General features: G+C 39.0%; 1 protein-coding gene across 2 annotated transcripts in view; it reads right to left on the minus strand.

Annotated features, from left to right (window-relative positions):
- Dnah5 (dynein axonemal heavy chain 5) overlaps positions 1–27,500 on the minus strand; it is a 289,991-nt gene that overhangs the window by 59,163 nt on the left and 203,328 nt on the right. For both annotated transcript variants that reach the window (XM_076551699.1, XM_076551697.1), the window contains exons 54-65: positions 26,410–26,563; positions 25,676–25,943; positions 20,960–21,191; positions 18,876–18,990; positions 18,552–18,728; positions 14,153–14,356; positions 9,924–10,103; positions 8,369–8,506; positions 4,199–4,334; positions 3,314–3,630; positions 2,571–2,726; positions 1,581–1,763 (exon numbers count right to left, since the gene is read on the minus strand). In XM_076551699.1, the coding sequence (XP_076407814.1) occupies positions 1,581–1,763; positions 2,571–2,726; positions 3,314–3,630; positions 4,199–4,334; positions 8,369–8,506; positions 9,924–10,103; positions 14,153–14,356; positions 18,552–18,728; positions 18,876–18,990; positions 20,960–21,191; positions 25,676–25,943; positions 26,410–26,563 (2,260 nt within the window). The remainder of the gene's footprint in view (positions 1–1,580; positions 1,764–2,570; positions 2,727–3,313; positions 3,631–4,198; positions 4,335–8,368; positions 8,507–9,923; positions 10,104–14,152; positions 14,357–18,551; positions 18,729–18,875; positions 18,991–20,959; positions 21,192–25,675; positions 25,944–26,409; positions 26,564–27,500) is intronic.

Below are 27,500 nucleotides of genomic sequence, written 5' to 3' on the forward strand. Positions count from 1 at the left end.
TTTTGTACTCCATTCATTTACCTGTGGGATGGAGCATGTGTCATGCACACATGTCGAGGTCAAATTACAGAAGATGGCTCTTAAGTTCTACCGTGTGTGTATTGGGGACAAACTCAGGTCAACGTGCCTGACACCAGGAGCCTTGACACCCTAAACCAACTCAGCCACCAAACAGTTCTGAAAGGTTTACACCAGACTTGTCAGGCACACATGGAGCCCTTTTAGATAACAGGACTAGACTGGGGGACTAGAGAGATGGCTCAGTGTCTAAGAAAGCATACTGTTCTTGCAGAAGACCCAGGTCCCAGTACTTGTGCTGGGTAATAACAACTGCCTGCAACTCCACTCCTAGGAGATCTGACATCCTCTTATGGTTCTGCAGACATCTCCATGTGTGAGGTACATATAAGCGCACAGAGGCACGTGTGTGTTTACACACCTACATAAATAAAAATCAAATAAATAAAAAGCTAAGATTTCTTATGGTCTAAGCACAAAGCTTACATCTTATATGCTAAGAAGAACCATAATGAAATGAAAGCAGACAAGAAAACTGAAGGTAAACAGGTAAATAGAATTCATAAAACATCAAGCTTTTCGTAAAAATGAGTCAGTGGAAGACCAGAATAACAAAACAAATGATAACTATGTCCTCAGAGTTACATTGTTGGTGTCTCGAAAAGTTACCAGTGGCATGCATAATCTATGAAACTAGATTAAAAGTGTGGCTGGGGAGGTGACTTAGTCAAGTGACTGCCACAAAAGCATGGAGGCCTAAGTTTGGAACCCAAGAATTCGTGTTAAAAGCCAGGCATTGTGGCGTATGTGCCTGTAACCCCAGTGCTTGGAGATGTGGTGTGGAAACAGGTCAATCACTGAAGCTGACGGGCTGACCAGCAGAGCTGAAGTAACCAGCCTCAGGTTTAATGAAAGGTCACATCTTAAAAAATATATACGTGGTGGAGCTGGAGAGATGGTTTTGTAGCGAAGAGCAGCACTTGTTATTCTCACAGATGACCCAGGTTCAATTCCTAGCACCCACATGGCAGGTCACAACCCTCTGCAACAGCAGTTCGGAAGGATCCAGTGGCCTCTTCAGGCCTCCACAGGCACCAAGCATGTATGTGGTACACAGATATCCATGCAAATCACATATTAAAAATAATCACTACTATTTACAATCATTATCATCATTATTATTATATGGTGATGATGATAAAATTTTAAATGAAAAAGGTAGGAAGAAATACTCAATGTCTATCTCTCTCCTCTACACACATTTGCACATATATGTACGCGTGCATGTACACGCCACAGCCCAGCACATACACACAAGAAAATACATGTGTAGATAACTGACTAATACTTCATTACATGGAAAAAGAAAATACTGAAGAATAAATGTGAATTTAAGATTCCAGATTAATGGCTCCTAAAGCAATTCCAGTGTTACAACTAAGATTCAGGACCTAGGAAAACCACTGAGATAAAGGGGAAATCAAGTCTATGGCAACTTTCATATTATTTTTATCAACAAAAGGCAGTGCAGTACAGAAACGGAGTCGGCCTTGATTTCCTACCTGTTTCTCTGTGAGGATGACTCTCCCGAGTAACTGATCCTCCAAGCCTTTCACAGTGACAGTGAAGTCAATGATGGAGGTCCGGGCACTTATTTCCGGAGTGTAGGCTGGATTCGGCAGCTTGGTAGTAATGTAGAGTTTAAAACCATCCATGACATCTACTTCCTTGTCACCAACTTTTACCTTTATATAAAAAGAAAGTTAAACAGAGGAGAGATACACCTGAGTCCTTTCCATATTACATCAGTTATTGATTTGATCAATTTGTTACTGACTATAATTTGTATAGTAAAACATAAAAAGAAACTGTCATTAGATATGAGTTTCAAGACACTAGGATAAGAGAGAAGAGGCAGGGAGGGAAGGAAGAAAGGACAAAGGAAGGGAGAAGGGGGTAGCTAAGAGTTCTAATCATACCATGAAATGGATAAAGAATTTGTTGTCAAACATATTGGGACTAAGCCGAGGAACTGAGAAAAAGCTAACCCACAGTTTGCTCAGGGGTTGAGAATGATGAGCAGGTTTGCTACCCACACACTGAGATTTTGGAAGTCCCACAAGCAAGACCCAAATATGGCATGGGAGAGCAGAGTGGTGGCATTGGTATTGACTTTACGACAGTCAAGGGACAGGGACAGGATGAAGGTTTGTGAACACACATGAACTTATGTGGCTTGAATTTCTATCCAGTGCCATGCAACAGAGTTCCAAGGATTTCACAAGTGTGCCCATATCTGTACAGAGGAAGAGGAGACATGAAGATTCTTAAAGGTTTCAACAGTCAAAGAACAAAATAGAATCCATTTCTTTGTTACAGAAGTAGAAGAGACAAGCATTAAAGTGTTGTTCTTCAATTAATTTGGTCTCAACTTAAGAAGAGCAGAAAAATAGCCCCCACAACCAACTCCAATTGCTGTTTCTTGAGAAAATTCTGTCTCATCTACTAGGATGCACAATTGCTCGGCATATTGTTATCAAGGCTAAACCTACCTTAAAGGTAGATCCAGATTTAATAAAGTTTTTTTCCAAAACATTGTCAAGAGCAGGATCTAGTTCCTCCCCAACATCTTCTATAAGTAAAGGCCGTCCAAGTGAAAGGCTGTCCTCCAGGTGGTTTCTAAAGTACTTATGGTTTAGAGACGTGATCTACACATGGGATGGGATCACAAGGTTACTCGGAGGAACAGGCTCATGATGCAGTACACAGTAATGCCTTGTGAGCTCTAAACCCTCTGCCACGGGAAACAAGGACTTAGAAAGCCTCGGTGTCGAAACCATGCTATGTGAAATGGTGCAAAATGTTTAAATGTTTTCATTCTGCCTTCAATAGACAAACATTATCACCTGCCATGAAGCATGTGAAAGTTGTGTGCGAGGTCTCTGCTTCTGTCTGACCTCCACCATCCCCGTTGGTAGACAACTAGAAGTCTGCTTGTAAGCACAGCACATGCAGAGTGATGTGGCTCTGTTTTTTCTGATTATCAAAGACAGCCATAGCATTAACAGATAAGAGTCTGAGCCGTGACTCACTGAAATATGGTGCTAGTAGATGTGGCCAAAAATGGAAACAATACACTTATGGAAAATATTTTGTTATTAGATATAAGTTTGTATCTCTGTTTAGGATTCCAACAAAATCTGTAAGACATTCAAATATTTCTCTCCCTTTGAGGGAGGAGAATCTGTAGAGAAATACAATCTGAAGTGTTTAAATGTACTCAAATGAAAATCACCTGGAGTTCATTTTGGCTTTCTTTGTTTTTAATCCAGATCTTGCCTTGAGTCTGTGGATCAATTAGAAAAGGATAGCGTGATGCTTTTGTGACGATAATTCCATTCTGAATAGACAGGTCATCGTTTGGAAGGCCTTGGAGGTTCCATTCACTGATAGTCGGGGCATCAATCAACATCTCATTAAGATTGAGATCATTCCCGAATGGAATGTTACGAGCTTTCATTTCCTTCTTCCAATCATTTAACAGCAGATCTCGAAACTCTTGGTTAAATGGACCAGAATATGACAGAAAAGCTGTTGCCAGCAGCACATCCCCTAAAATGGAAAGCAAGCACCCCTAAAATATTTTGTGACCATTCATGCAATAGTGTGAGTTACTGAAATTGAAAAAGAAAGTATAAAACTGCAACCATTCTTTTAAACTAAATTATACAAACCAGTCCATAAGCACGGGCTGCAAATGGCTTCATAAATAAGCATGAGTTGATTGACTGTTGAACAGAGGGTAAATGTCCAATCAAGAAACAGCTGTCAGAAGTCAAGCATTGGGTCATCATAATTTTATTGTAAGAGAGTGACCTCTAGCTCAAAAATGAAACTATAAAATCCGGAGAAGACAGAGTCTTCATCAAAGGGCCCTTGATCAATACTCCTACACTTATAGAAGCATTAGAAAGTGAACTAATAGGAAGTGTGAAGGTCATTAACACATCAAATCAGAACACACATGTACCAGACAATTACCCATCTCCTTGAAATGGTAGTAGACACACAAACACACATACAGGAATTTAAAATAAGCAAGTGTTGTTTGATTAAAGCTTAAGGCTTCTGACTTCACCACAGTCAACACACAGTCTCATTAATAAAAGAATTTACAGACCTACAAGTCGTTTAGTTTGCGCAGCAAATTCTTTGCTTTGTTCTGTCCATCGTTCCTTTTCACCTGCCAAGCCACTGATGAGCGTGGACGCCGTCTGCATCTTATGCCTGCATCGCTCTGCATCTTCAAGTAAGGTCTGAAGAAGGCCAAAACCAGAAAGAAACCTTTACTCAGAAAAAAAAAAAAAAAAAAAAAGCAGCTTCTGTCTCAAATGTGTAACTTTAAAACATCTATTGTCTGCCTTTCTGGGACATGGAAGCCCTATTTCCCAGGAAACACAGCTTCTTTTTCCTTGTGTCTGTTTGGCCCGGTTCTGTCTTTGGTTCTCTGTCCAGTGCCTTCAACCCAGCAGACAAATCCTCTCAGGTATTAATAACAGACAGGTGCTGGACATTCCTGTCACTCACCAGTAAAATCAACACATGACAGCATCATGTAGCACAAAATATGTAAAGAATACAAATTCTTAGGAAAGTGCAATTAAGAATATCTCTCATGCTAAACCCTGGGTTCATCCATGCTTTATCTGAAGCCACACCTCATTTTACATCAGAAAAAGAACTTAGATTACTTTCACCTCATTGTACCCCAGGGTGCCTGCATAAATTTCAGCCTCATTTAACTTGTATGTATTTTTTAGATTTTTCCTTGAGTCTAATGAAGACTTCCATATATTACTGCCAATCAGAACCCAATCCTATCCTCAGTTTCTGGTTCTGGTGATGGAACCCAGGGCCTCATGCATGCTAGATACACACTGTACTGCTGAACTATACTCCCAGCCCAAATATTTCTTGTCTTCTATGTTTAAGAGATGACTGCTAGCTCTGTATGTGAAAGCATAGGAAATAAATTATAGACAAAGAGGTGTACATCAATAGATGTCCATACATAACAAATACACACTACACATTTTACAAGGTAAGTTCAATAGCAATATCTATAATGGTATGGAAAGTTTAAACTGTTTCAATACTTTTTTTAGTGGGACTACTTAAACTAACACTTAAATTATTATAGTGTGCTGATATAAATACTCTAAACTGATTAAAACTATCTTGTAAGTTTTTATGACCAAAAAAGATCACAATATTTTATGAAGTTAATAACTTAGATAATAAAACAGTGGGTACTGAGGGCTCTGTTTTTAAATGGGTTAGAGAATATGTAAAATATATAGCATATGTTCAGATACAAGAACAAAGTATTATTTATATTCCTCTCCAGGATTGCCTAAATGCATTTTCTGTAATGAATAGACTGCTTTTCTAAGAATAATACAATACAGTGTCTTGCAAAAGGGAGATACTTAACCCAATTTGTTTTCATCTTCCTTCTGGAGTTTTGTCTTCCCATTTAGTTAATGAAAAATAACCAAAAACTCACTTCTGTGGCATATCCCACCACATGTGTCTATTGCTTCATCCCAAAAATAAAGATACCAGCTGTATGATGTTTGAGTCCATATAATTTATTTAAAACAATGTTTTCAATTAAAAGATATTCTTAATTGCATTTTCTCTTCAAATTTCTCATCCTTATTTATACATAGCCAATTGAGAAAACTGCTAGGCCCTCCCTCCCTGTCTTTATCCTCTTGGTACCCAGGTTCCTCTTATTGCAGCAACATAGGCCAAGAGTGGTTAGTGCTTATGGCACAGAGAGGCAGATATCAAACAAAGGTCAGGTACAGAATCCCCTTGCTTCAACTCTGCAGTCCGGTCTCTCCTAACTGGCCAATATGCTGGCTCATTCTTCAGAAGACCAGAGAAATTGGATCCTATGACAAGGCACTGCATCTTTTGTGAATCATAGCCAGGGACACACTGTCAAAAAAACATTCAGGCCTGGGTTACAATGAACGGGAGACTAGAGCCCTTTTGGGAGGCTCACAAGCTCTTATCAGCCTCATCCAGCTCTAGGGATGAGGAAAATGCAACAAAAATGAGTGAAGGTTCTTCAGAAGTTGGTGACAGAAAACTCATGGCTAATTTTTTTTTTAACCTAAAGAAATTTGAAATGTGCTGAAATGCAAGTTTTCAAGCTATGGTCATATTTTTACAATAGCCGTCCTTACGTGTTCATTTATCTAAACCAGTGGTTCTCAGCTTGTGGGTTGAGACCCCTTTGGGGATCCAACAACCGTTTCACAGAGGTCACCTAAAGACCATTTGAAAACACAGATATTTACATTATGATTCATAAATCAGCAAAATTACAGTTCTGAAGTAGCAATGAAACAGTTTGATGGCTGGGGGTCACCACAACGTGAGAAACTGTAGTAAGGGATTGCAGCATTAGGAACATCGAGAACCAGTGCTCTAAACCACAACAGATGCTCCAGAACAGCAATAACAAGGACTGGAATGAGCTAATGCAAATCTGCTAAAATTTAAACACAATGATACTAGAAAGGAATTTTTTACTCATGAGTGCTTCTGGATACAAGTGACTATCCAGAAAGACAGATATTAATGCTCTTTCCTCCTTTTTTTTTTTTTAAGTAGACTCTGAAGTTACAAAGTTAATTTTCTCCTTATGCAATTGAACCCCCTGAGTGTAAATAGGCACATCCATGCAGGTGCTACTGACTTACTCCTGTAAACATCTTTGGAGACACTTTCACATGGCTTCCAGGAGACTTTTATCTTTAAGAGAAGCAGCATGTATTCTGCACACAATCAAACTGCAGAGTCACGAGCAGGTGTCTTAATCTGGACAGGGTCCACTTCCATAAAATATTCAGAGGAAGAGTCAACAAGGCTCCCAATTGGCAAACACAATACAGGGTTTGCCGACACAGATGATATGAATCTAACAGCTTATGTCATCAGTATGGGGAATGATTTAAAAATATATCATCTGTATATACAAGATATATTTAAAACAGTGGGGAAATGATGAAAAATAGTTTTGTGACTTAGAAGCTCCAGTGTCTGCTCTCTGAATCCCTTCGGGCATTTTGTCTGAATGTTAACATGCAGGTGTCTGCTGAGCCCAACCCAGCCTCCTGTCACCGTAAGTCTTGGTGACCTGAGCACTCATAGTCACCTACACAAGTGAGGAAACCCTGAAGCTTCAACTGCATGAGCTCTCTATTAAATCCACTTTGATTTTAGAAGGAAAGGGTCTTCAGGGGAGCTGGGGTTTGTATAATAGATGACAAGTGTACGAACCTAGATTCTAACAAGAATAAAAATCTCTCTTCCTCCACACCCCCTCTGTGTATATCTATCTCTCTATCTCTCTCTCTCTGTCTCTGTGTGTGTGTGTGTGTGTGTGTGTGTGTGTGTGTGTGTGTGTGTGTGTGTGTTGAGAAATTTGTAGACAACCACTATCATTAGAGTATACTCCATGTAGTACATCCATGTAGCAGGGAGGCCTTAAACCAATATCAAAATATCAAAGTCCAGTTGGGGCTTTGATTGACCAGCCTAAAGCCAGAAAGCTCCCTTGACATTTCTGTGCCTTGGCTACTGTATGAAGTATCTGCCCCACCTAGTTAAAAAACTGTTTGAAAGACTCAATGTAATTGTGGGGAGAGGGATAACTTGGGATGCACAGGTATCATCACTGTCCACATGATTATAGGAGATTTGGAATAGTTATCTTCTATGAGTAGTTTCTGTGGGAGTAAACCACCCTGAAGCTTATCAGTGGCTTTCAGTGTTGGTTAGATACAAAGCCAACAGATCAGAGTATAGTAGAAATCAGAGGCCTTGCACCAGATCAATGACTCTTTGCAATGAACACTTGCAAGTAAAGGTATATGGACAAAGAGGTTTACTGCATGACCCACTGTGTCACATTGTAGCTTCCATGAGGAGATTTTTATTCCCCCCCCCCCTTGTTCACTTTTATTCTCTTAAATTGTGGGGTTTTTTTTGGGGGGGGGTTACCAGGGCAGAAGGTGGATTCAAAGGGACAGGGAAATGAATGAAATCAAGATATATGATGTAAAAGACACATAGAATAAATAAAAAGAAAGTAAAAAGCAAAAAACAAAGCCAAGGGCTCAGTGAAGGATCATGTGCTATATGTGCGTTATGCGTAAAACTCAGTGAATTCTTTCAGACAACCAACGCTTCAGATAAAGATAGCACAGGAATGAGAGCTCTCAAGAGCCAATGGAATGTATAAGTGTCTCTCCCATGTCACGTTTTTGGCTACCTGCTTTTCAGTCATGGCCCGTTCATACTCTGCCTGCACCACGTCGAGCTCTGCTTGCTTGTCATCCAGCTCAGCCTGGGCTTTCTGCAGGTCCTGCATGGCCAGCACATGACGATTCTCTTGCACAACCAAGTTGGCCTGCAGGGGACACAGGGTAAGGGAGAAGCAGGAAGTCCCCAAACACCCATAGTTTAGAGGGTAGGAGTTCAACAATGTTCCACGCTTACACCTATGCTTTCTACCTCTACAATCCCCTCAGTTTGCATAAATCTGAAACAGATATTAATGTGAATTTGTCATCCATGTTTATAAGCATAAATTAATTATGAATCATTAGAATAGCAGTCAGCAAATTTATTTTCGATAGGCAAAATAGCCTAAAAATTATTTTAGGCTATGGAGGCCAAAAGGCAAAAGCAAAGCTTTTAAATACTTGTTTAAAAAACATTTCATGAGCCACCAATATAGATGACAGGCTAGATTTGTCTTTCACTGGAGCTGGAAATATGAACCCCGGAGAAAAGTTTTCATTGTTCTGCCTTTTGGGAGGTATTTGTTTAATGGTTTCAGTTCTCTATTCTTAAAACAACTACAATAAAACAAAAATTATACATTATATGTTTGCTTGGAAAATATAGTAAGAGTGTCACGTACTTCTCATGGCCAATCCTGTGCTATGTTAAAATCTCCAATGATCACATTCTTGTAATGTCAGTGAGCTTGACATCAATTATTTGCTCTGAAATTCTCTCATGTGAATGAGTCTTTGATCCTTTACATAGTTCTGGGATCCTGAGATGCACTCTCTCTATTCTGCACTATTTCCTTGAGAATCTTGATTATTTTATCACAGTTATTAAATTTCATAGGTAGTTGACAAATATAAGTAAATTTTGGCTTATGGTTGGAAAAGATCTAATTTACAAAACCAAAATCAAGCCACAAGATATGGCCTTTCAGACGTTTGTGTATTTAAAATGTACTCACCTTTCTGTTTGCTCAAGACTGGGTGTCTTTTTAATAGTGATGGTGAATTCAGAAATGATGTACATAAACTAAGCTACCTGGGGAAATGTAGGCTTAGTCTCAAGATCACATTAAGTTACAAATAGCTGACATTCTTGCCCCAGGTGCAAAGAAGGGAAAGGGGAAGTCTACACCTTCCTTCATCAAAGGCCATCATTTTCTGGCCCCAGTGTCTATATCTTAATCCTATCTCATTCATTGGATTCCTTTGCTTAAGATCTTGAACACTGTTGGAAAATTCTGTGCTATGATTTCTTCTTCTTCTTTTTTTTTTTTTTTAAGTAACTCACAACAGACTCAGTGTCTTCGCAGAGAATTGGTTCATGCTTAAAAGCTCCTGCAACTTCAGATTTGGGTTACAGAAGAAAGAAACATCCTTGTCTCTGTCTTTCAGAATCCCACTCTCCCTATGGATCTGAGGACAAATACACTGACCGCCAAAGCTCCTGAGCTGCTGTGCACGGATGAAACCAACTAACCCACAGACTTTCCCAGTCAAGGGTCACACAGCTCCCTCCAGGAGTCCTACCTTCAAAGGCAGCACCTCCTTGTTTATAGAAAAAAAGGAAGCCATGGCTTTGGTCCAGGAACAAAGACCAGCAACATTTCCACATACGCGTCTGGCAGTCTCAATGTTGTAGTCGGCCATTTCAAAGTAAGGATTCAAAAATTCTATCACTTCTTCATTGATCGTGTCTTTGGGGAATTGCTGTGGAAGGAAAGAGTAAATCATGTCAAAACACTTATTTTATGAGGTATATCCAAACTCACATTCTGTTTTCAATGTAACTGAAACTAGTAGGCTGGATGAATGGGATGGCTTTTTGTCAATGTCTCCGGGTGTTGGATGAAAGTCTTACAGCTGAAAACACAGTGTGGAGTGATTGCAAAAGAAGTCTGCAGGATGCACTCTGTCCTGGTAGTGCAGACACCATCCTGTTTAAATATATTGGGATCCAGAGAAAGAGTACAGTATTTAGGTGATGAATACTAATACAGTTATTAGAATTTCAAAAGCAATAAAAATTTCTTTCCATTAATCCTAAATAGGTGAATTACAAACCCATAATATCAACAATGAAAAACAAACACACACAGCTATATTCCGGCTAAGGACATATAGATTTAGCATTTATCAGCAACTAAATGCTTAATAGATTCAGACAGAACTTCTATTAAACTCACATGAAATATGAGACATTGCACCTTGAGAATGATGAATTAATTTTTAATCAAGGAGCTATCACAAATATGAGAGAATTATTATCTCCTGGATAAATATAATTTTAAAACACAGCATAAATGGATTTAGAATACCTTCCTGCATCAGGAAGGGAAGTCCAGGCAAATGATGAAATGGAATGTTTAAAAGATGGTGCTTCCTCTTCTAAAAGGATGATTATTTTCCAAGTAGAAATAAATATAAAAAATTCCATGCAACTAATAATTGCATGAAATAAACCTTCATAGAACATGTGTAGAATCCCTTTAATTTAGACTTTGCCTGTCACAAGTTTCTTTCATGAGACTTAGAGAACAGTGGAGACAGAGCTCCCAGAGGCAGTGAATTTTTCATCATATGCGCAAGGGGGAAATCTGGAGTCACTCATGAGGTATCAATGCAAAGTCCAATTGCACTGTCATACAGTCTCACGTGTCTTACGTAGTCTCACATAATCTTGCTGTCACCTGTCCACATACCTAGACAAGTCTATGGTCCACTAATTTCATAAGCCACTCATTGCTGTAGCAGATAGAAGGCACCTTACAATGTCATAGCGTCAGCAGCCACATGAGTGGTACTGAATTGAAACTGGAGGAAAGGTGGTGCTGAAGCTGTAGCTTGTGAAATGGGCATGGATCGGGTATTCCCAATGAGCTGTCTCGAGATCTAAATCTGGAAGATAAGACAGTGTAACTTCTAGAAGGAAATGAAAGAGAATTTATTCTTCCTCAGAGGGAAGCCAAGATCGAAATGGAACACCGAAAGTGCTATTAAGTTGAATATCAATAAAAAAAAATCCTACATTAAAATTAAGAACTCCTGATTAGCAAAAGACAGTGTTGATAAAGTGAACAATCAAGCCAGGAAGCGGCTGAAGATATGTGCAGCATTCGTAAAGGATTTGAATACAACAGACAAGCGGCATTAGCAAGGGGCTGGGGAGATGGCCCGCTTAAGATCACTTGCTGCTCCTGCAAAGCCCCCAAGTTCCTAACAGCCATGTGGTGGCTCACAGCCATCTGCAACTCCTGTTCCAAGAATTTGACTTTGTTTCTGGCCTCTGTAGGCACCGGATACACACAGACATACAAGCAAACACTCATACACATAAAATGAAAACATCTACAAAACACTCCCACACCTAAGGCTAGGGGAACATTGCAGAAGAGACACAAGAAATATTGTTAAGAGACAATGAATCAGAAAGTTTGCTGTGAGATCATATCTCCTAGGAATGCCAAGCACTGCACCAATAAAGTCTCATCCACACGACTGCCCAAATGTGAGCTGAACAAGGAGGACACCAATAGACGTGTCAAAGTAGACAGAGAAGAAACTCCATAAGCCTCAACACTACACAAAGAACTACAGACGACTAAGATGTTGAGAGTGGGAGAAATAGTCTTCCCAAAGGAAGATCATACCAATTGGTTATCCAATACTGAATAGTTAGCCTGGGAATATACAGGGAACATTAAACAGACTGAGCAAGTCATATTTAGGAATATATACATATCTGCATGTAAATCAATGAAAAAGGAGACTGTGAACTTGAAAGAGAGCAGGAAAGGGTATGTGAGAGGGTTTGGAGGGAGGAAAGGGAATGGGGAGATGATGCCATTATAAGTTCAAACTAGAAAAGAAATTATTAAAGAGAGAAAAAGGTCCAAACAAGCACTTAACACAAAAATTCCTGAAAAGTTTCCAAACCCACCAGAAGATTTTCAGCCTCATTAGTTGTCAGGGAAATGCAAATTAAGTCCATAGCAAAAAGAAACTGCTACCATCACACACAGAAGGATAGTGAAAAGCAGGAAATAATGAGGATGTGGAGTACTGTGCGGTATGCCTTGGTGCTGAGTATGTAAAATGACTTAGAAATCCTACTCCTGAAAATACGGCAAGCAGAAGTAAATATGTATAGCCCCCAAATGTCCTGTATATCAGTACAGATGGCAGATTCATTTGTAATAGCCAAAGCTTAGCAATAACCCCAATGGTTGTTTTTACCACAGTGGTCCAGTAGACAAATCGAAGCATATCACATGTCTCACAAAGTGTTGATTCAGAGAATCTCATGGAAAATGACTGTAAACATTTCAGAAAAATCTAAGCACTGGTTGTTAAGCCTATTTTAGGCCTGTTGCATATACTTACAATTAAATAATTTTATTTAAAATAAAGGCAATCTATGGTGAGAACTAAGTTTGTCCTGACTTTATGAGGCTTCCTATCACCTACACTTTGTAGGTCGTTGGCACCGGCATGGTGTAATTCTACAGAAGGTCATGATGTTCTTCTTTCTTATCTCTGTCTCTAGCATCATTTTTGGAGTTTGAAACTGGTCTTTCTGGGAGAAATTAAACTGTGCAAAGACTAATAACAAATGCCTTTGTTCTCTTCTTATTTTTTTCTTATTTTCCTCCTCAAAATAAAATCTAATTATTATACCCTTACCACATAGCACTGAACATGCATATCCTGGAAAGCTATAACTTAAAAATAATGGAGAGTTGCCTTTTGCCACAGTAAGAACAAATCTATCTAGTGAATGACTGTCAGAGCAAGATTTTGTATGTAATTTTGTATATGTCAATTTCCAAACAGACAATGATGAGGAGGAGGAGAAAATAATAACAGTTACTTTATGGGAGGTAACTGACTGTGTTTAAGCATGAGAGAGATTCTAAATATATGTATTTTGCTTTTGGTGATGGTTAATATGTATATGCACATTCATCACATGGTACACTTAAAATTTGTACATTATAAATACAACAGAATTAAAAAGATACAAATTATTCCTCCAATAGTACTACTATGGACATCAAATTGTAAATGTGAGCACAGACAATGGATCCTTGGTACTTATAGACCCCAAAGACAAACCAAAAATATTCACAAGAAATATCATGTCTGTACTAAACATATACAGACTTCTTTCTCATCATTGTCTCCTAAGCAACACAATATAACAAACCAGACATGGTGGCACATGCTTGTAATCCCAGCCCTGGAGAAGCTGAGGCAGGAAGACCATGAGTTCAAGTGGGATATTGATCATCTAACAACAAGAACAAAATGTATAGTTACTATCTATGTAGCATTTACACTGTGTTAGGATCATAAGTAACCTAGCAGTCATTTGCAACACACAGGAGGACATGCAAGGACATATGCAAAGCCTATGTCATTTTACATAAGGGACCTGAACATCCTCACATCTGCATCCACTGGGAGTCCTGAGAACACTGAGGGATAATTGCATTTGTGTGCAGACAGTACATACATCTATTTAGTCTCATCAGAGACTTACTTTTTGTTTGGAGTGTGTGTGTCAACATAGCTGAAGGTGCCCAGAAAAGATCTAACACTCATGTCTTACATTTGAAAGAGAAAATTCTACTACAAAAGAAGACTCACATGCATTTCCAAAATACATACATAGAATGAGTTACTTTTAGAAATGAATTATATTGAACAACTCAAACAACTGAGTCCCCTGTCTAATCCATTAGCACCAAAAGACCAACCTGTAAGTTCTGGAGAAAGTTCCCTGCCGTCATCAGTTTTAAAGATTCCTGCCAGGAAGGCACAGTGCAGCTTTTTTCCAGGTCAATTTTTACAGGGTTGACCTTCCTCTGAAAGAGCAGCAACACACAGTCCATAATCCGCATGATGAGGTGAGGGGGTCGACCAAGTGTGCGCACTGTGGCGATGTCAGAGGGCTTGATGGTCTGCGGGATGGAATGGGGTAGCATCCAAGCTCAGATACAGAATTCAGACAAACTGTCATGTGTAAATGCTGCTGTTTCAACAGAGGACAAACCACACTTTTAAACTAAGAAGTCATAAGGTATAGATGAGCATTTAAGCCCAAAGAAATGAATGTCCTACAAAGTCAATTTTTTTTTACAATTGTGTTATAACTTTTATTTTTTAATAAGCTTACAAACTTGCAAGTTTCATTTTTATGTTTTAAGATATTTTATTTTTTATGGCTTAATGGTATTGGTATGTGCATGTCAGTACAGGTGTCTGTGAAAGTCAGAGCACCAAATCCCTCTAGAACTAGAGTTAAGAGAAGTTATGATCCACCTAGTGGGTATACTAGCAACTGAACTAGAGTCTTCTACAAGAGTGGCTCATGCTCTGAACTGCTGAGCCTTCTCTTCAGACCCTGGTTACAGGTTCCTTATTGGCATTTTCATACATACTTAGCTTTGGTTGATCCTTGCCATTCTGAGCTCCCTCCCTCCTCCCCCCCCCCGCCCGACTTTTCCTGTCCCCCTCTTTGAACACCTACACCCCAGGTAGTCTGCCTACCACTTTCATGTCACAGATATTCCATTATCCTTCCTACTTTATTCCCTTAAAACCTCAGTTTTTAATACATGGAATTGGAAAACTTTATATTTAGGGAGATACCACAGGCTCAGAAAGGCATGCGCTTGGCATGTTCATGCGCTACACGTTCATGCACCCTCACGTTCAGATGCTAGCTTCTGACTTTTACATGTGTATTTGTGTGGGATTACGGTATGCAGAGGCTGAGTTTTTACACTTCTAACAAGTAGCAAAAGGAGAGAAATGTTGGTGAGCAGAAAAGGAGCTGTGACTTCCCTAACAGTGTACAGGCTTCTTTGTGTTTTTTTTTTTTTTTTTTTTTTTTTTTTTTTTTTTTTTTTTTAAGTACTCTAAAACAAAATACTCAGCACTTCAGTAGTTATCAGGATTTGAAATGAGGGAAAAAATATTCACAGTGCCTTTCACTCGTTAGCTATATAGGTCAAGAATCTCTCTTTCTCTAAAGCAACTCAGGCTGTCAGAGTGGACTGACACCAGAGGGTAGCCTTGGGGCTGACAGATTAAATAATTAGAGGTTTCTTAGCTGAGAACTGACCTTTAAATGAAGGGACTTGGGCAATCGAATTTCACACAGCTCTCGGGATGGTTCTGTTCCAGTTCTGGTACAAATATTCTTATGCAGTAAATTACTTAATAATCAGCCTCTTTTTTGCTTGGTAACACTCTCTCTCCTGAACCTTTTATGAAATCAGTATCTGGGAAAACATGAGTCTAACACAGGCTTACTTCTAGGATACACAGTGCACACCCTGTGTGTCTGTGTCTGTGTCTTAAAGGCTTATGTCTCATCTACACCCCCTTTGTCAGAAGATGAACTTTCTCTGAAGATGGGAGACACACTTGTACTGCACTTGGTGATTTGCTGTGAAGAGATGTATTTCAGCCTACCAGCATTTCTGAAAGTTAAGAAGCTAGAAAATTAAATTGGAGGTAAAGAACTAAAAATGTCAGACCTTTATTTGAGATATGTGAAAAAAATGAGGGAAAGAGAGCAACAGCCAGTGGGAAACTAGGAGTAAGTTACACTTCTACAAAAATGCATCAGTTACACATGTGGACAGTTGTGTTCTTCTGTCAGACACTCGGGTAAAGGAGCAGGCACCGATGCTGTACCCAGAGACCAGCCTGTTTCAGATAACTATTGAAGTCTATTTTTTGCAGGTGCTGTAATATGACTACTATGTAAGATGCTATAATATAAATATATCTAATATAAATCTATAAATATAAGAGTTATTTACCATTTGAACACACTTTATTCTTGCACTGTCCGCCAGTTAATGTCTGATTAAACATTAAGGTAGGAAAGGACATGTTCTTCTTATTTATTTATTTATTTATTTATTTATTTATTTATTTATTCATTCATTCATTCATTCATTAGTTTATTTATTTATTTATTTATTTATTTATTTATTTATTTATTTATTTATTTATTTATTTATTTATTTATTTAATGTGTATGAATCCCTGCATGTATGCATGTTCACTACTTGAATACCTCATTCCCACAGAGGTCCAAAGTGAGAGTTGGATCCCCAGACCTGAAATGATGGACAGTTATGAGCCACTGTGTGGGAGCTGGGAACTAGACTGGGTCCTCCAACATCAAGTGCTCTAAACCACTGAGTTATCTCTTCGGCCTCCTGGGGCATATTCTCCACAGTTGGCTTTTCTCAGATTGATATAACCTGAGGCTGCAATGTTAGAGTCTAGCTGTATTGGGAGTTTTCTTAGGACAGATTGGTGATGCATTTCCTCAGAAACACAAAGACCCAGTAAGAAACACATGGGATCAATAGAGGAAATTATATAATTCTCTTCTATACATGTTCCTGTGGTTTGGATGATAAATGTCCTTTTGAAGGTGGAACATAGGAGAGAACCATTATGGAGTCCTGCCCTTTTGAAGGGGGTATTGGAACTTTGCTCCTTCCCTCTTCTTTTGCTTCCTGTCCATAAAGTGAGCAGCTTGGTTATGTGACCCAGCCATATGATGCTGCCTCATTCCAGTCTCAAAGCAACAAAACTGTAAGTTAAAATGAACCTCGTCTCTTCATACGTGAATTATCTCCAGCATTTTGTTATAGCAACAGAAAGCTCTCTGACACCTTACTTCTGCTCCCGCATATGTCTATACCAATGGTTATATGATGCAGAATATTTTAGCTGTAGAGAACCACAATTTAGAGGAATGCTAGAAACATCTGACAAGATAAAAAGAAGATGCCAACTCTTAACTCTTAAAAAAGGAGGGAAATGCTGGCCTCCTTTTTAAAAACAGTACCTGAGACTTAAGCTCTAGTCCTATGAGTATGGGTACCCTGAATGCAACTTGGTTTTAAAAGTTCTTGTTGATCAAAGACTTTGCTGATCAAAGACTCTCTCAGTACAGCCAAAGTGACATAATTGTGACAGAAGAAAATCTGCCATGTCCACAGATCTTAGGGGCTAAAGACCCAGGAGAGCTTGAAGGATAGAGGAGGACAATTTGGCCAGAACACAGGGAAGTGAGAAACAATTAGGGAACACACGTCCAATGCAAGTATAGTATGGAAAGTCAGAGAGAAAGAGAAGGCAAAATCTTCATTATCTCAATAGATAAGAAATGTGTGTAACATTTACTCTTGTTGTTTGTGATCCTGGGAACTAAATCTAGAGCCTCGCATATTCCAAGCAAGCATTCTACCACTGAACTATACCATTGGTTCAGAAATGCCAAAAAAAAGAAGGAGGAGGAGAGGAGAGGAGGAGGAGGAGGAGGAGGAGGAGGGGCAGGAGAACAAAACAAAACCTAAAGACTTGGATGAAAAAGGACTTGGAAATTTCTCAGGCATCATGTTAAGAAAGTGGTAAGAGAACAGACTCTCCTTATCAAGCAATGATCCATGCCCAACTGAGGTCAAATAACTCGAGTTAGCAGTGAACATACAGCATGATTCTGTTGCTTTTCTTTCATCTACTTCTAAGCCAAGGATCAATAGCTTAAATGAATAGATGAGTAGAAATGAATTAACAGTAATCTTTTCAAAAGAATTCTACAATTGATTCTTCAATGCTGACCTGTCCTATAAGTCATTGCCTAGCTCACGAATCATATTATATTTCTCAAAATATCACCTCCTTTGTCATTTATTTCTTTTACGGCCACACAACTGCACTGACTGGGTTGGAAGCCACTCTGCCTCTGCCATGAGTGGGCCGCATTCAATCCACAGTCTCTATTTGGATGGTTCACAAACAGACTCAGAGGAAACTTCAGCTCCTGGAGCAAACCCACTTCAAAGTCCTCAGTGAGTCAGGAAACATTTTGGAAACTTCATGCAACTTTCCCACTGTCACACGGACTATTAATGAAAAAGTTGAAGTGATAACCCAAGACTCTTGGCTGCTATTCTGTGACAGGGCTCATTATCCCTTAAAAGAAATGAGCCCAAGATGTTAATCTGTCTATGTGAGATCTAGCGGACGGACTGATAGTCTCTGCAGGCACAATGGCTGACAAAGCTTTGGTCTGGCCCACCTCCCTTCCCTGTGAGCACCTGCCACATCCCTCAGAGTCACCTGCAGTGCGGCTTCCGCTTCTTCTAGAGCTGGCTTTGCTGCCTCTAGTTTCTCCTCAGCGATGGCTTTGTCCTTGGAGATGCTGTCTACAATGGCCTGGGCTTTGTCCTTCACCTTTTGTACCTCAGCCTTGACTTTCTCAGCAGCCTGTGCTTTCATTGTGACTTCTTTTAAGACCTAATGGAATAGGGGGGAAAAATTCATCAAAGTTTACAGGCAACTTGGTGTACTGATTTTGTCCACATATCTGATTTTCATGCAGAACAATAGGCGGTTTTACTACAACAGGAATAAACATCTGCAGGCCTGTGGCCATCCACCTACTGCGTCAGCTTTGTCGTTGGCCACTTGCAGTTCCCTTTCTTTTGCTTCCAGTTCTTTGCTCAGGGCTGCCACCGACTCTGAAGCTTCTTTCAGTTTTTCCAATCCAGTGTTCATTCTGGGATTGAAAAGTCCATGCAAGCGATGTTAAAAACTTGTAGCAAGCGCCCTTGTTCTCCAGTGTCAATTCACTAGTAATAGTGGTGGGGTTGTAGTTAAAGAAAGGATGCGTAATGAAGAAAACCTAAGAGGGCCTCACCTAGGAAGTACATCTAGGTTGAGTTCCACTCTCACAGGATGTCTTTCATCAACCATATACAGGAAGGGAATGCAGTAAAACACAAACAACAACCATAACCTAGACAACACCACCCTGGGCCCAATAACAATGAACTTCAAATGTTGGGGGGAGGAAAATAACTTGCATTTTTCAAAATAGTCCAGTGAAATCAAAAAAAAGAAAGATCTGTGCTCAAGAGATAAAGTAAAGTTAGATGAGAATAGGTATGAACTAGCTACCTGTGTAGACCTGAAATAATGTTCTCTAGAAAATGAGAGGCTTTGGGCCATTTAGTCACCAACTCATGGATCCCTTACATATAATCCAGTCTCCTCCCTGGGGATTCCCTTACGTGGTAATTATGGCTAGTTCTGGCTACTTTCGGAAAGAAAATGTGAATGTTGAGAAAAATATAGTGCAGAGCAGTGACATCTGCAGTCAGACTTCAGGAACACATGCTATTCACTTTGCTATGACCATTATCATCAACCTTACTCTTCTACTGTGGCCACACAGGGAATTTGAATGCAAAGGATAAGAGGATGTAGAATGGGAATCTGTATTCTCACCTCCCTTCCACATCTATTATATAATTAGATCAATCAATGTCATAAAAAGTGGCAGTCCATATAAGACACCTGGAAATTTCCGTGGAGCCCAGAATAATCCTCCATAGAACTCTAGAAGAGGATTCCCAGCCTCAACACTTTGGGCTGGATGATTCTTTGCTCAGGGGGCCCTGAGCCTCAGCTGCCCTGGCCTCTGTCTTGTGGTGATACAACATTATGAAAACATCTCTTACATTCTAAGAGTCTGGAACTTTTTCTGAACCTCACAGACAGAGTTAATAATATACCTTGAGGTCACTTAAGACAGACTGTGTAGTCTGCCTGATTGTTTAACCTGCCTTTAAGCAAAATTTAACAACAAACCTTCCTTGCCTTGGACTTTGCATTTAATCAACTTTTACAATCTAAGTGAGTGCATAGCTTTAATCTTAAAATATGTACTTTTCTATGCCCCTGATCCATAGAGAAATGCATATCTATGTTATGGTAACAAATGCTGAAAACAGGTAGTATTTTAAAAGCAACACTAAATGATAACTATTCACTGTAAATGCTGGAAACAGCATACCAATATTAATTGATAGTATTTATTTGTTTGTTATCTGGGCCAGTTGGAGTTAAATGAAATCAGTGACTTAATACCTCGGAAAACCCTGTTAACGATTTCTATAAAGTATCTCTCATTCTTCCCCATTTGATTCTCTCTGTGCTGTTCAATAAATACAGAGAAAAAGCCCTTTGTGAGGGACAGATGTGGACACAGGGCCAGACAAGAGACAACATGCAGGCAGGCATAGATTCAGATGCAAACAGCAGACAGATTATAGACAAGAGAGGCAATGGGAGACACAGGAAGAGAAGTAGAGAATTCAGTCTGAGTTCACTATTGACCAAACTATTCCAAGGGTAAGTGCTTTGGGGGTTTTGTTTGATGGGTTTTTGTTTGGTTGGGTTTTTTTTTTCTTTATGCCACACTGATTCATTATTTGTAGAGCGAGGCTGTTATTACTGCATTTGAATTGATGCAGTTTGGTGGCCCATGTGAGGAACGTGTTTAAACCGATACACTGTCCCTTGAGATGGCAATTGTATTGACCTCACACTCCCCTAACTTTAGAACCCCAGTTGTGACTGCCAATAATGTCTCTTGATCATTTCAAAATGTATCCAACCAACAACTTGGCTCCGGGATGGGAACCAGTGCTTCAAGATGACTTTTGCTTGACCTTCCCACTCACCTGTTGGCCAGGCTCTGCACTTCCCCAAGTTTTTCTCCATATATGAACTTATAGCCCTGAATAAAGGAGAGGTACGATTTGGGCGTCACGTGGGTAGAGCGCCGGAACCTCTGGAAATAATCAGCACATTTCTCAGCCACCCCGTCCTGAAAGGAGCCCATACACTGGACGACTTCCTTCTTGATTTCCACACTGCAGTCAATGTTATAGGATGAGAGGAAATGCTCCGACACTAGGAAAAATAAAGACAACAGTGTATCAAACAGGCATGCCAATGACACAGTGTATCAAACAGGCATGCCAATGACACAGTGTATCAAACAGGCACGCCAATGGCCTTCCTCAAAGTTGCCTGGCTGTGTTTAGAAGACAGTCACTTCCTAGGTCAGCACACAATTTCCCTTGCCCCAGGTAAAGATATCTCAGTACTTTGAACCCCATGCCTAAGACATCAGCAATTTTATTGTCACTTTCATATAAAACACTATAAAAACTTCAGGCCTATCATCATTCATTGTTTTCTGGAATTTGTGTAGAGAAGCCTCCTCTGCAGAGCTGCAGGGTCCAGTGGCAGCCAGCCTGCTTTATGGGTTACATAAGGACAAAGTGATTCAAATAACAGTCAGGAGTGCCCTTGCCACTCAGACCCACATATTAATAATTTATTATTCTTTTGTTAACTCCGAACCTGTCAATCCTTTAATTCCTTTCAACCCTGGCTCCATTTGTCATGTGGAAATGTTTATTACTACATTTGTTTGTTTTTGTTTTTGTTTTTTAATGACAGTCATCTTGCTCTTAAAAGCAGTGACTGGACATTTGTGATCACACCTAATTTACAGCATCCTTTAGATGTTTGGGTAAAAATCTCCTATTAGAGACTTTTACCTTGCCCACAGCATCTAACAGTTAGTCAATTGTTAAGACACATTTTTCCATTATAAGAACAAGCCAGCTCTGGGAATGGTAGGAAACTTCTTTAATTCCAGTACTGAGGGAGGAGAGGCAGGCAGATATCTTGAGTTCAAGGCCAACCTCGTCTACATAATGAGTTTCAGACTATAGTGAGCCCATGCCTTAAATAAAAACAACCCAAAAGAATAAGCCATAAGGTAAGATCAAATCTATTTTGTCACATATGTGCTGTGTTCTTACTGTCTATCCATCACTGAAATGGGTGAGAGAGAACTATAAAACACACTCTTCTGTCCACAGAATTTTTCAAGATTATGCATAATGTATCTTTAAGTTATGACACACATTTTAAGTGTCTTATAAGAAATACCCTATATATGTGAGTTGAAAATAGAAATATGACTACTGGAAGTAGGAGGGAAAGAAGAGGAATCAAGGGAGCCCGAGGCTGGCAGCACAGACATAAAGAAGAATGGCCTTTTATCACTACTACCTGATCAGTAAATTTAGCTCTCCGTGGAAGAAAAAAGACCATGCACCAAATTGCTTGAAAATAAAGTTGACTAAATACTAAAGGGCAATCAATTAAGGTATCTCTATGTTTCCCAAATAAGTTAATCAGTACTATAATGAACAACAGCTCAAAGTCCAATCAGTTTAAATCTAGGCATTAGAAACATGAATTCATACCTACCACAGAATTTTTACTTATTAATTTGTGCAGTGTTAGGCATGAAGGTCAGGGCCTCACACATAATAGGCAAGTGGCCTACCACTGAGCTACATCTTCAGACCTTCTAATATATTTTTAGAGGTGTTAACCAGGATGCCAACCATTTACTTCAAACTGCTTTAGTTGGAATTATGGGATGGGTTATAGAAATTTACCATTATTTTCAAACTTCTTTATATTCACTACATAATGAATGTATTTGAATGGACAAAAATCTCTTGGTGAAAACATATACTGGAAAGATGCTTTCTATTGTAAAACCCACAAATCCTCAAATGGTCCCCAAAGCTGCCTGGTGGCTGGGCACTGAAGACCGCATGCTGGTGAGTTATCCTGAGATGAGATACACTGATCTGTATTAATTTTACCTGCTCCAGAGGTATCAGTTAAATAAGAATGAAAGTCCTTAGAATTCATCTCATTTTATTTATTTTTATTCCAGGAGGGACAGAAAGACAAGTGGCTACATGAAGGAAATGTAATTCTTACTTATGTTTTCTGATAACATAAGTAATAATAAACATTCTGTGGTGTTGGGCAGGGGTGTATATAAGTGAGAGAACACTTGGTAGCATGAGCTAGGCCCTAGGTTTAATCCCAAGCATCACACACATACACACACACACACACACACATACACACACACACACTTTACAAAAATATTATGATTGATAAATACAAAAATCGAGTATCCAATTTCTGAGCTTTTTTATGTGATAAAAAGCACAATCATTTAATGCTCTTTTTTGTTGGTATATTACCTGGCATCTAAATAAATGCTAACACAAATACAAAAGTGAAACCAGGTTAAGTATCCCTTATTTAAAATGCTTGTTGTTATAAAATCAAAATATTTTTAAGTAATAAGTCATTGCTCAAAATATTTTAGATTTCAAGGCATTGGAGATTTTCAGATTAAGGATGCTTAATCTTTATTCCTAAATTTTATAGCTAGAGACAATTCTAAATTTAAAATTAGCATCCTTAAGACAACTGAAGTAACAATTTTCTTTGTGTATATATGTATGTATGAGTGTGTGTAGTGGACGTGTGTGTGTTTGTGTGTGTGTGTGTGTGTGTGTGTGTGTGTGTGTGTGTGAGAGAGAGAGAGAGAGAGAGAGAGAGAGAGAGAGAGAGAGAGAGAGAGATGTATGATATATGTGCGGGTTCACACACTCAAGAACAAGTGCAGGGACGTGAAGAGGGCATTGGAGTCCTGCTTTATTACTCTCTGTCTCATTTCTTTGAGACAGGATCTGTCACTGACCCTGGAGCTACACTGGCAGCCAGCATGCCCCAGCGGGTCCTCCATCTCATACATACATATATACACAAAGAAAATTGTTACTTCTCCTCAGCACACACACATACAATTGCGGGATTGCAGAGATACGTACAGCCATACCTGGATTTTTAAGTGAATCCCAAGGATTCTCCCAGATCCTTAAGACAGAGCAGCAGTAAAGCACACTAAGAGAAAATGCTCTGGTCAAGAGAAGGGAATTTTTGTCTAGGTGAAGACCTAACATTTCAGGTGGGCCTGGTCAATCACCTGGCTAAATATAAGAAGGTGAGTTCACCTTAAGCCATGGTAAGGGAGAGGAGGAATAATTAGTCCTTTAATTAGATGATGTACTTTTCCTTTCCACAATTCCCAGCCCTGGGCCACAACCACACAGCTCCATAAGTCTGCCTGATTTTATATATTGCCCAGAAAAATGTAACTTATCCCTTTCTTTTTTCTATCTCTACTCTAAGCATGCTTTTCCTAACACTCCAGGCTTAGTCAACATCTTCGGCTTCCTTACTCTTTCTGCAAAGTTCCCCTTAGTTTTCTTTTAACATCTAGTAAAATTGTCTTGAAGCATCTGTTTGAATCCATTCTAAAGTTTTTTTTTATCAATGAGACTCAGATCAGAGGAGACCCAGAGTTTCCCTGTATCACTTAAACTTACAAAGCAAGTGTTCACAGCCAATGAGTCATCTCCCAAGCCCAAATTTTCAAAATATAATAAATAATAACCTAATCTCTATGTGTACTAAAATACCTATTATGTGTGTATGTAAAATACCTGTGCTTCAAATACTACCTGTTAGTGAAATTCTTCCAAAACGTTGTAAGATAAGGTATTATTAAGTGTTTAATTGCGGACTTCCCAAAAAGGATTTTATATTTCCTAACAAAATTTTGGATATGTCATTGTAATTATTTTACCTGTTACTAGGACTTATATGTCACTAAATATCCATATAGTATGCAAGTCACGGCTATTACTAAACTCATTTGAAGATATCAACTCAAGAGCTTACTCACTATGAAAGTTTCAAACTATTTAAATGCCAATGACAGTATATAAAATGTAGATGCTATAGATACAGGAAGGCCAAGAAAGGGAGAAATTTAAAATTTTTTTTTAAGGTTTGTAACACAAAAGTATCAAAAGATGTGATTGGGTCTTGACTAGCTTTGGTACTTGGATTTAAAGAAAATGGGAGATGAGTTGTGGAAAGGTTTAAAGGACACGATGGCATTTCTAAAGACAAGAGAGATGGCATGTCAGGATAAAGAAAGACTGTAAATAAGCTATGGCCAAAGTACGGGAGGAGGATGAATAATAACATGGCCTGATTCATTCATTCATTCAACACAATACCATACATTGAGAGCTGCTGAAATTGTTGCCAAGAATACATCACCCTTGGCATCATGGGGGATTTCACCTCATAGAACTAAGAAGCACAACTCAACAAACACCCTACTAAGTGTAGATCACAAACTGTGATCAAGGCAAAGCCTTTGGGTAGCATTGAAAAACTGAGGTCCCTGGAGACTTAATCAAAGAGGCATACATGGAAGGCTTCACTCTCTGGCAGCCATACTTCAGAAGAAGGAAAAAAAAGCTACTGAGTTAAAAAGAGCAGCATCTTGTAGCAAAGGTCCTCCAACACTGGGCAGAAGTTGTTCAGTCCAGTGCAGAGACAGCTGCTAGCAGAGAAAGTAAAATGAATAAATAGGAAGTCCCTGTGAACGAGAGAGCACGCGACAGGGTTATTTCCACCACACTCACCGGCAACTAAAGCATCCTTGGGCCAGCGGCTGAACCAGTCAATTGTACATCCTGAAATAAGGGCAGGGAACTTCAAAGCTCGGTTTCGAAATTTCTCTCCAACAGGCGAGAAGCAGAGCACAATGTGAAGGTTCCCTCGGACCCTGCTCATGAAATACTCATACAGGTTGTCATTAGTGGGAGGGCGCTTGGGGTGTTCCTTTTTCATGACTGACATCAGGTCACTGTTAATCTCATCAATTTCATCCCGAGCAAATAAGTTGGAGACCTCAGAAAGAAATACAAGTATATAAATTCAGCACGTACCTATAAAAAGAAACATAGACTCAAAAGGTCCAAGATTATCCTCCGCTTGTTCTTGTAAGTTCATGTTTTTTTAAATGAGCTTAAAATTTCCAAGATGGAATACATCACATCTTAATGCACATGGATGGCTCTATGACTAACTGCAATCACGGTGCTAAGAGATGGACGATGGTCACACCACAAGTCCAGCCTTCCGAGCCTCCCTCCCGCTCAGTCCATATTTCTCTTCACTCTTTTAAATGCGTAGCTTCACATCTTAATTGGGAGTTTTATTCTTTAGAAACCTAATAGAAAAAGCCATTCTTCATGCTGATGGCCAAATTTCTAACAACATTAACTCAAATCTCTAAAGGAAGAAAAAAAAATGGAGAATTCTACACTGGAAGGAATCTAGAGAGGCAAAGGTATGAAAATAACTGAGCTCCTACCTCTCCTGATGACAGAACGTTGTTCATGTATTCCAAAAATGACTCATCTTTAATCTCATTGTCTGTGAAAATGAAAGTGATTCCTTTGCCTTGATGGCCAGCGGTCCTGTACAAAACCTTCAGGTCTTCCATCAGATTCGATGTGTTGTAGGATCTGAAGAAACACAATCACTATGTCAATCACTAAAATAGTACCTTGGGAAGGCAAGAGTCTTATGCTACCTAGCCAACCAAACAATGCTGGTTTTATTCCATCATGTGGATACATACTATCTGTGAGTGTGAGCTAACTGATTCTTTAACTACATACTCCACAGATACTGTAATTAATGTTTGGGTACAAAAAACATCCCCAAGGGAAAGTTAAACCTGAAATCAATACAACAGAATCAAATATCATTTGCATACATATATGTCATGTGACTGTGTGCAGATACCATTTTGAAAATACATGTTGACAGGGGTAATATTTGTTGGACATAATAAATAGAATGTTTATCAAGGGCTAAGTATCCATCTGCAAAGGACATATTAGAAGATACCTCATAGATTGAACTAAACTAAACTAAATTGATTCAAGCTTTCATGATATGGGAGAGAGAAGCTGAATCATGACCCACAGTGCCCTTCTCATCTCTCAAAATCACTATTATTCCCATTTCTTTGGATTCCACATAAAAGAGCTAGTTTCAAAGCAATCAGTACATTGTTTCAGACTAGCTGGAAACATTTGAAATACACCCTATCATAAATCTCCTTTCACTCCCCAAAGCAATCCTCAGATAGAAGTCATCCTACAATCAAGAAATGCTAGAGCAGTCTCCACACAGAATAGTCTAGTACTGCCAAAAGAATTAAAAAAAACTTCATTTCTGGAGAGTTAGATTTATTAAATTATTCTGTGTGTGTGTGTGTCATTAAAACAAACTCAGAACTCATTAGTCATTTGATCTTATGTTTTAAAGATATTAAATAAGTAATTAACACCTAAACTCTGTCATTTCTAATATTCATAAACTAAATCTACTATCATAGTCTTAGTTATGGTTTCTATTGCTGTGATTTAAAAAAAAAAAAAAAAAAAAAAAAAG

The sequence above is a fragment of the Peromyscus maniculatus genome, chromosome 15 (genome assembly GCF_049852395.1).
Source record: "Peromyscus maniculatus bairdii isolate BWxNUB_F1_BW_parent chromosome 15, HU_Pman_BW_mat_3.1, whole genome shotgun sequence".
In the NCBI taxonomy this organism is placed as follows: Eukaryota; Metazoa; Chordata; class Mammalia; order Rodentia; family Cricetidae; genus Peromyscus; species Peromyscus maniculatus.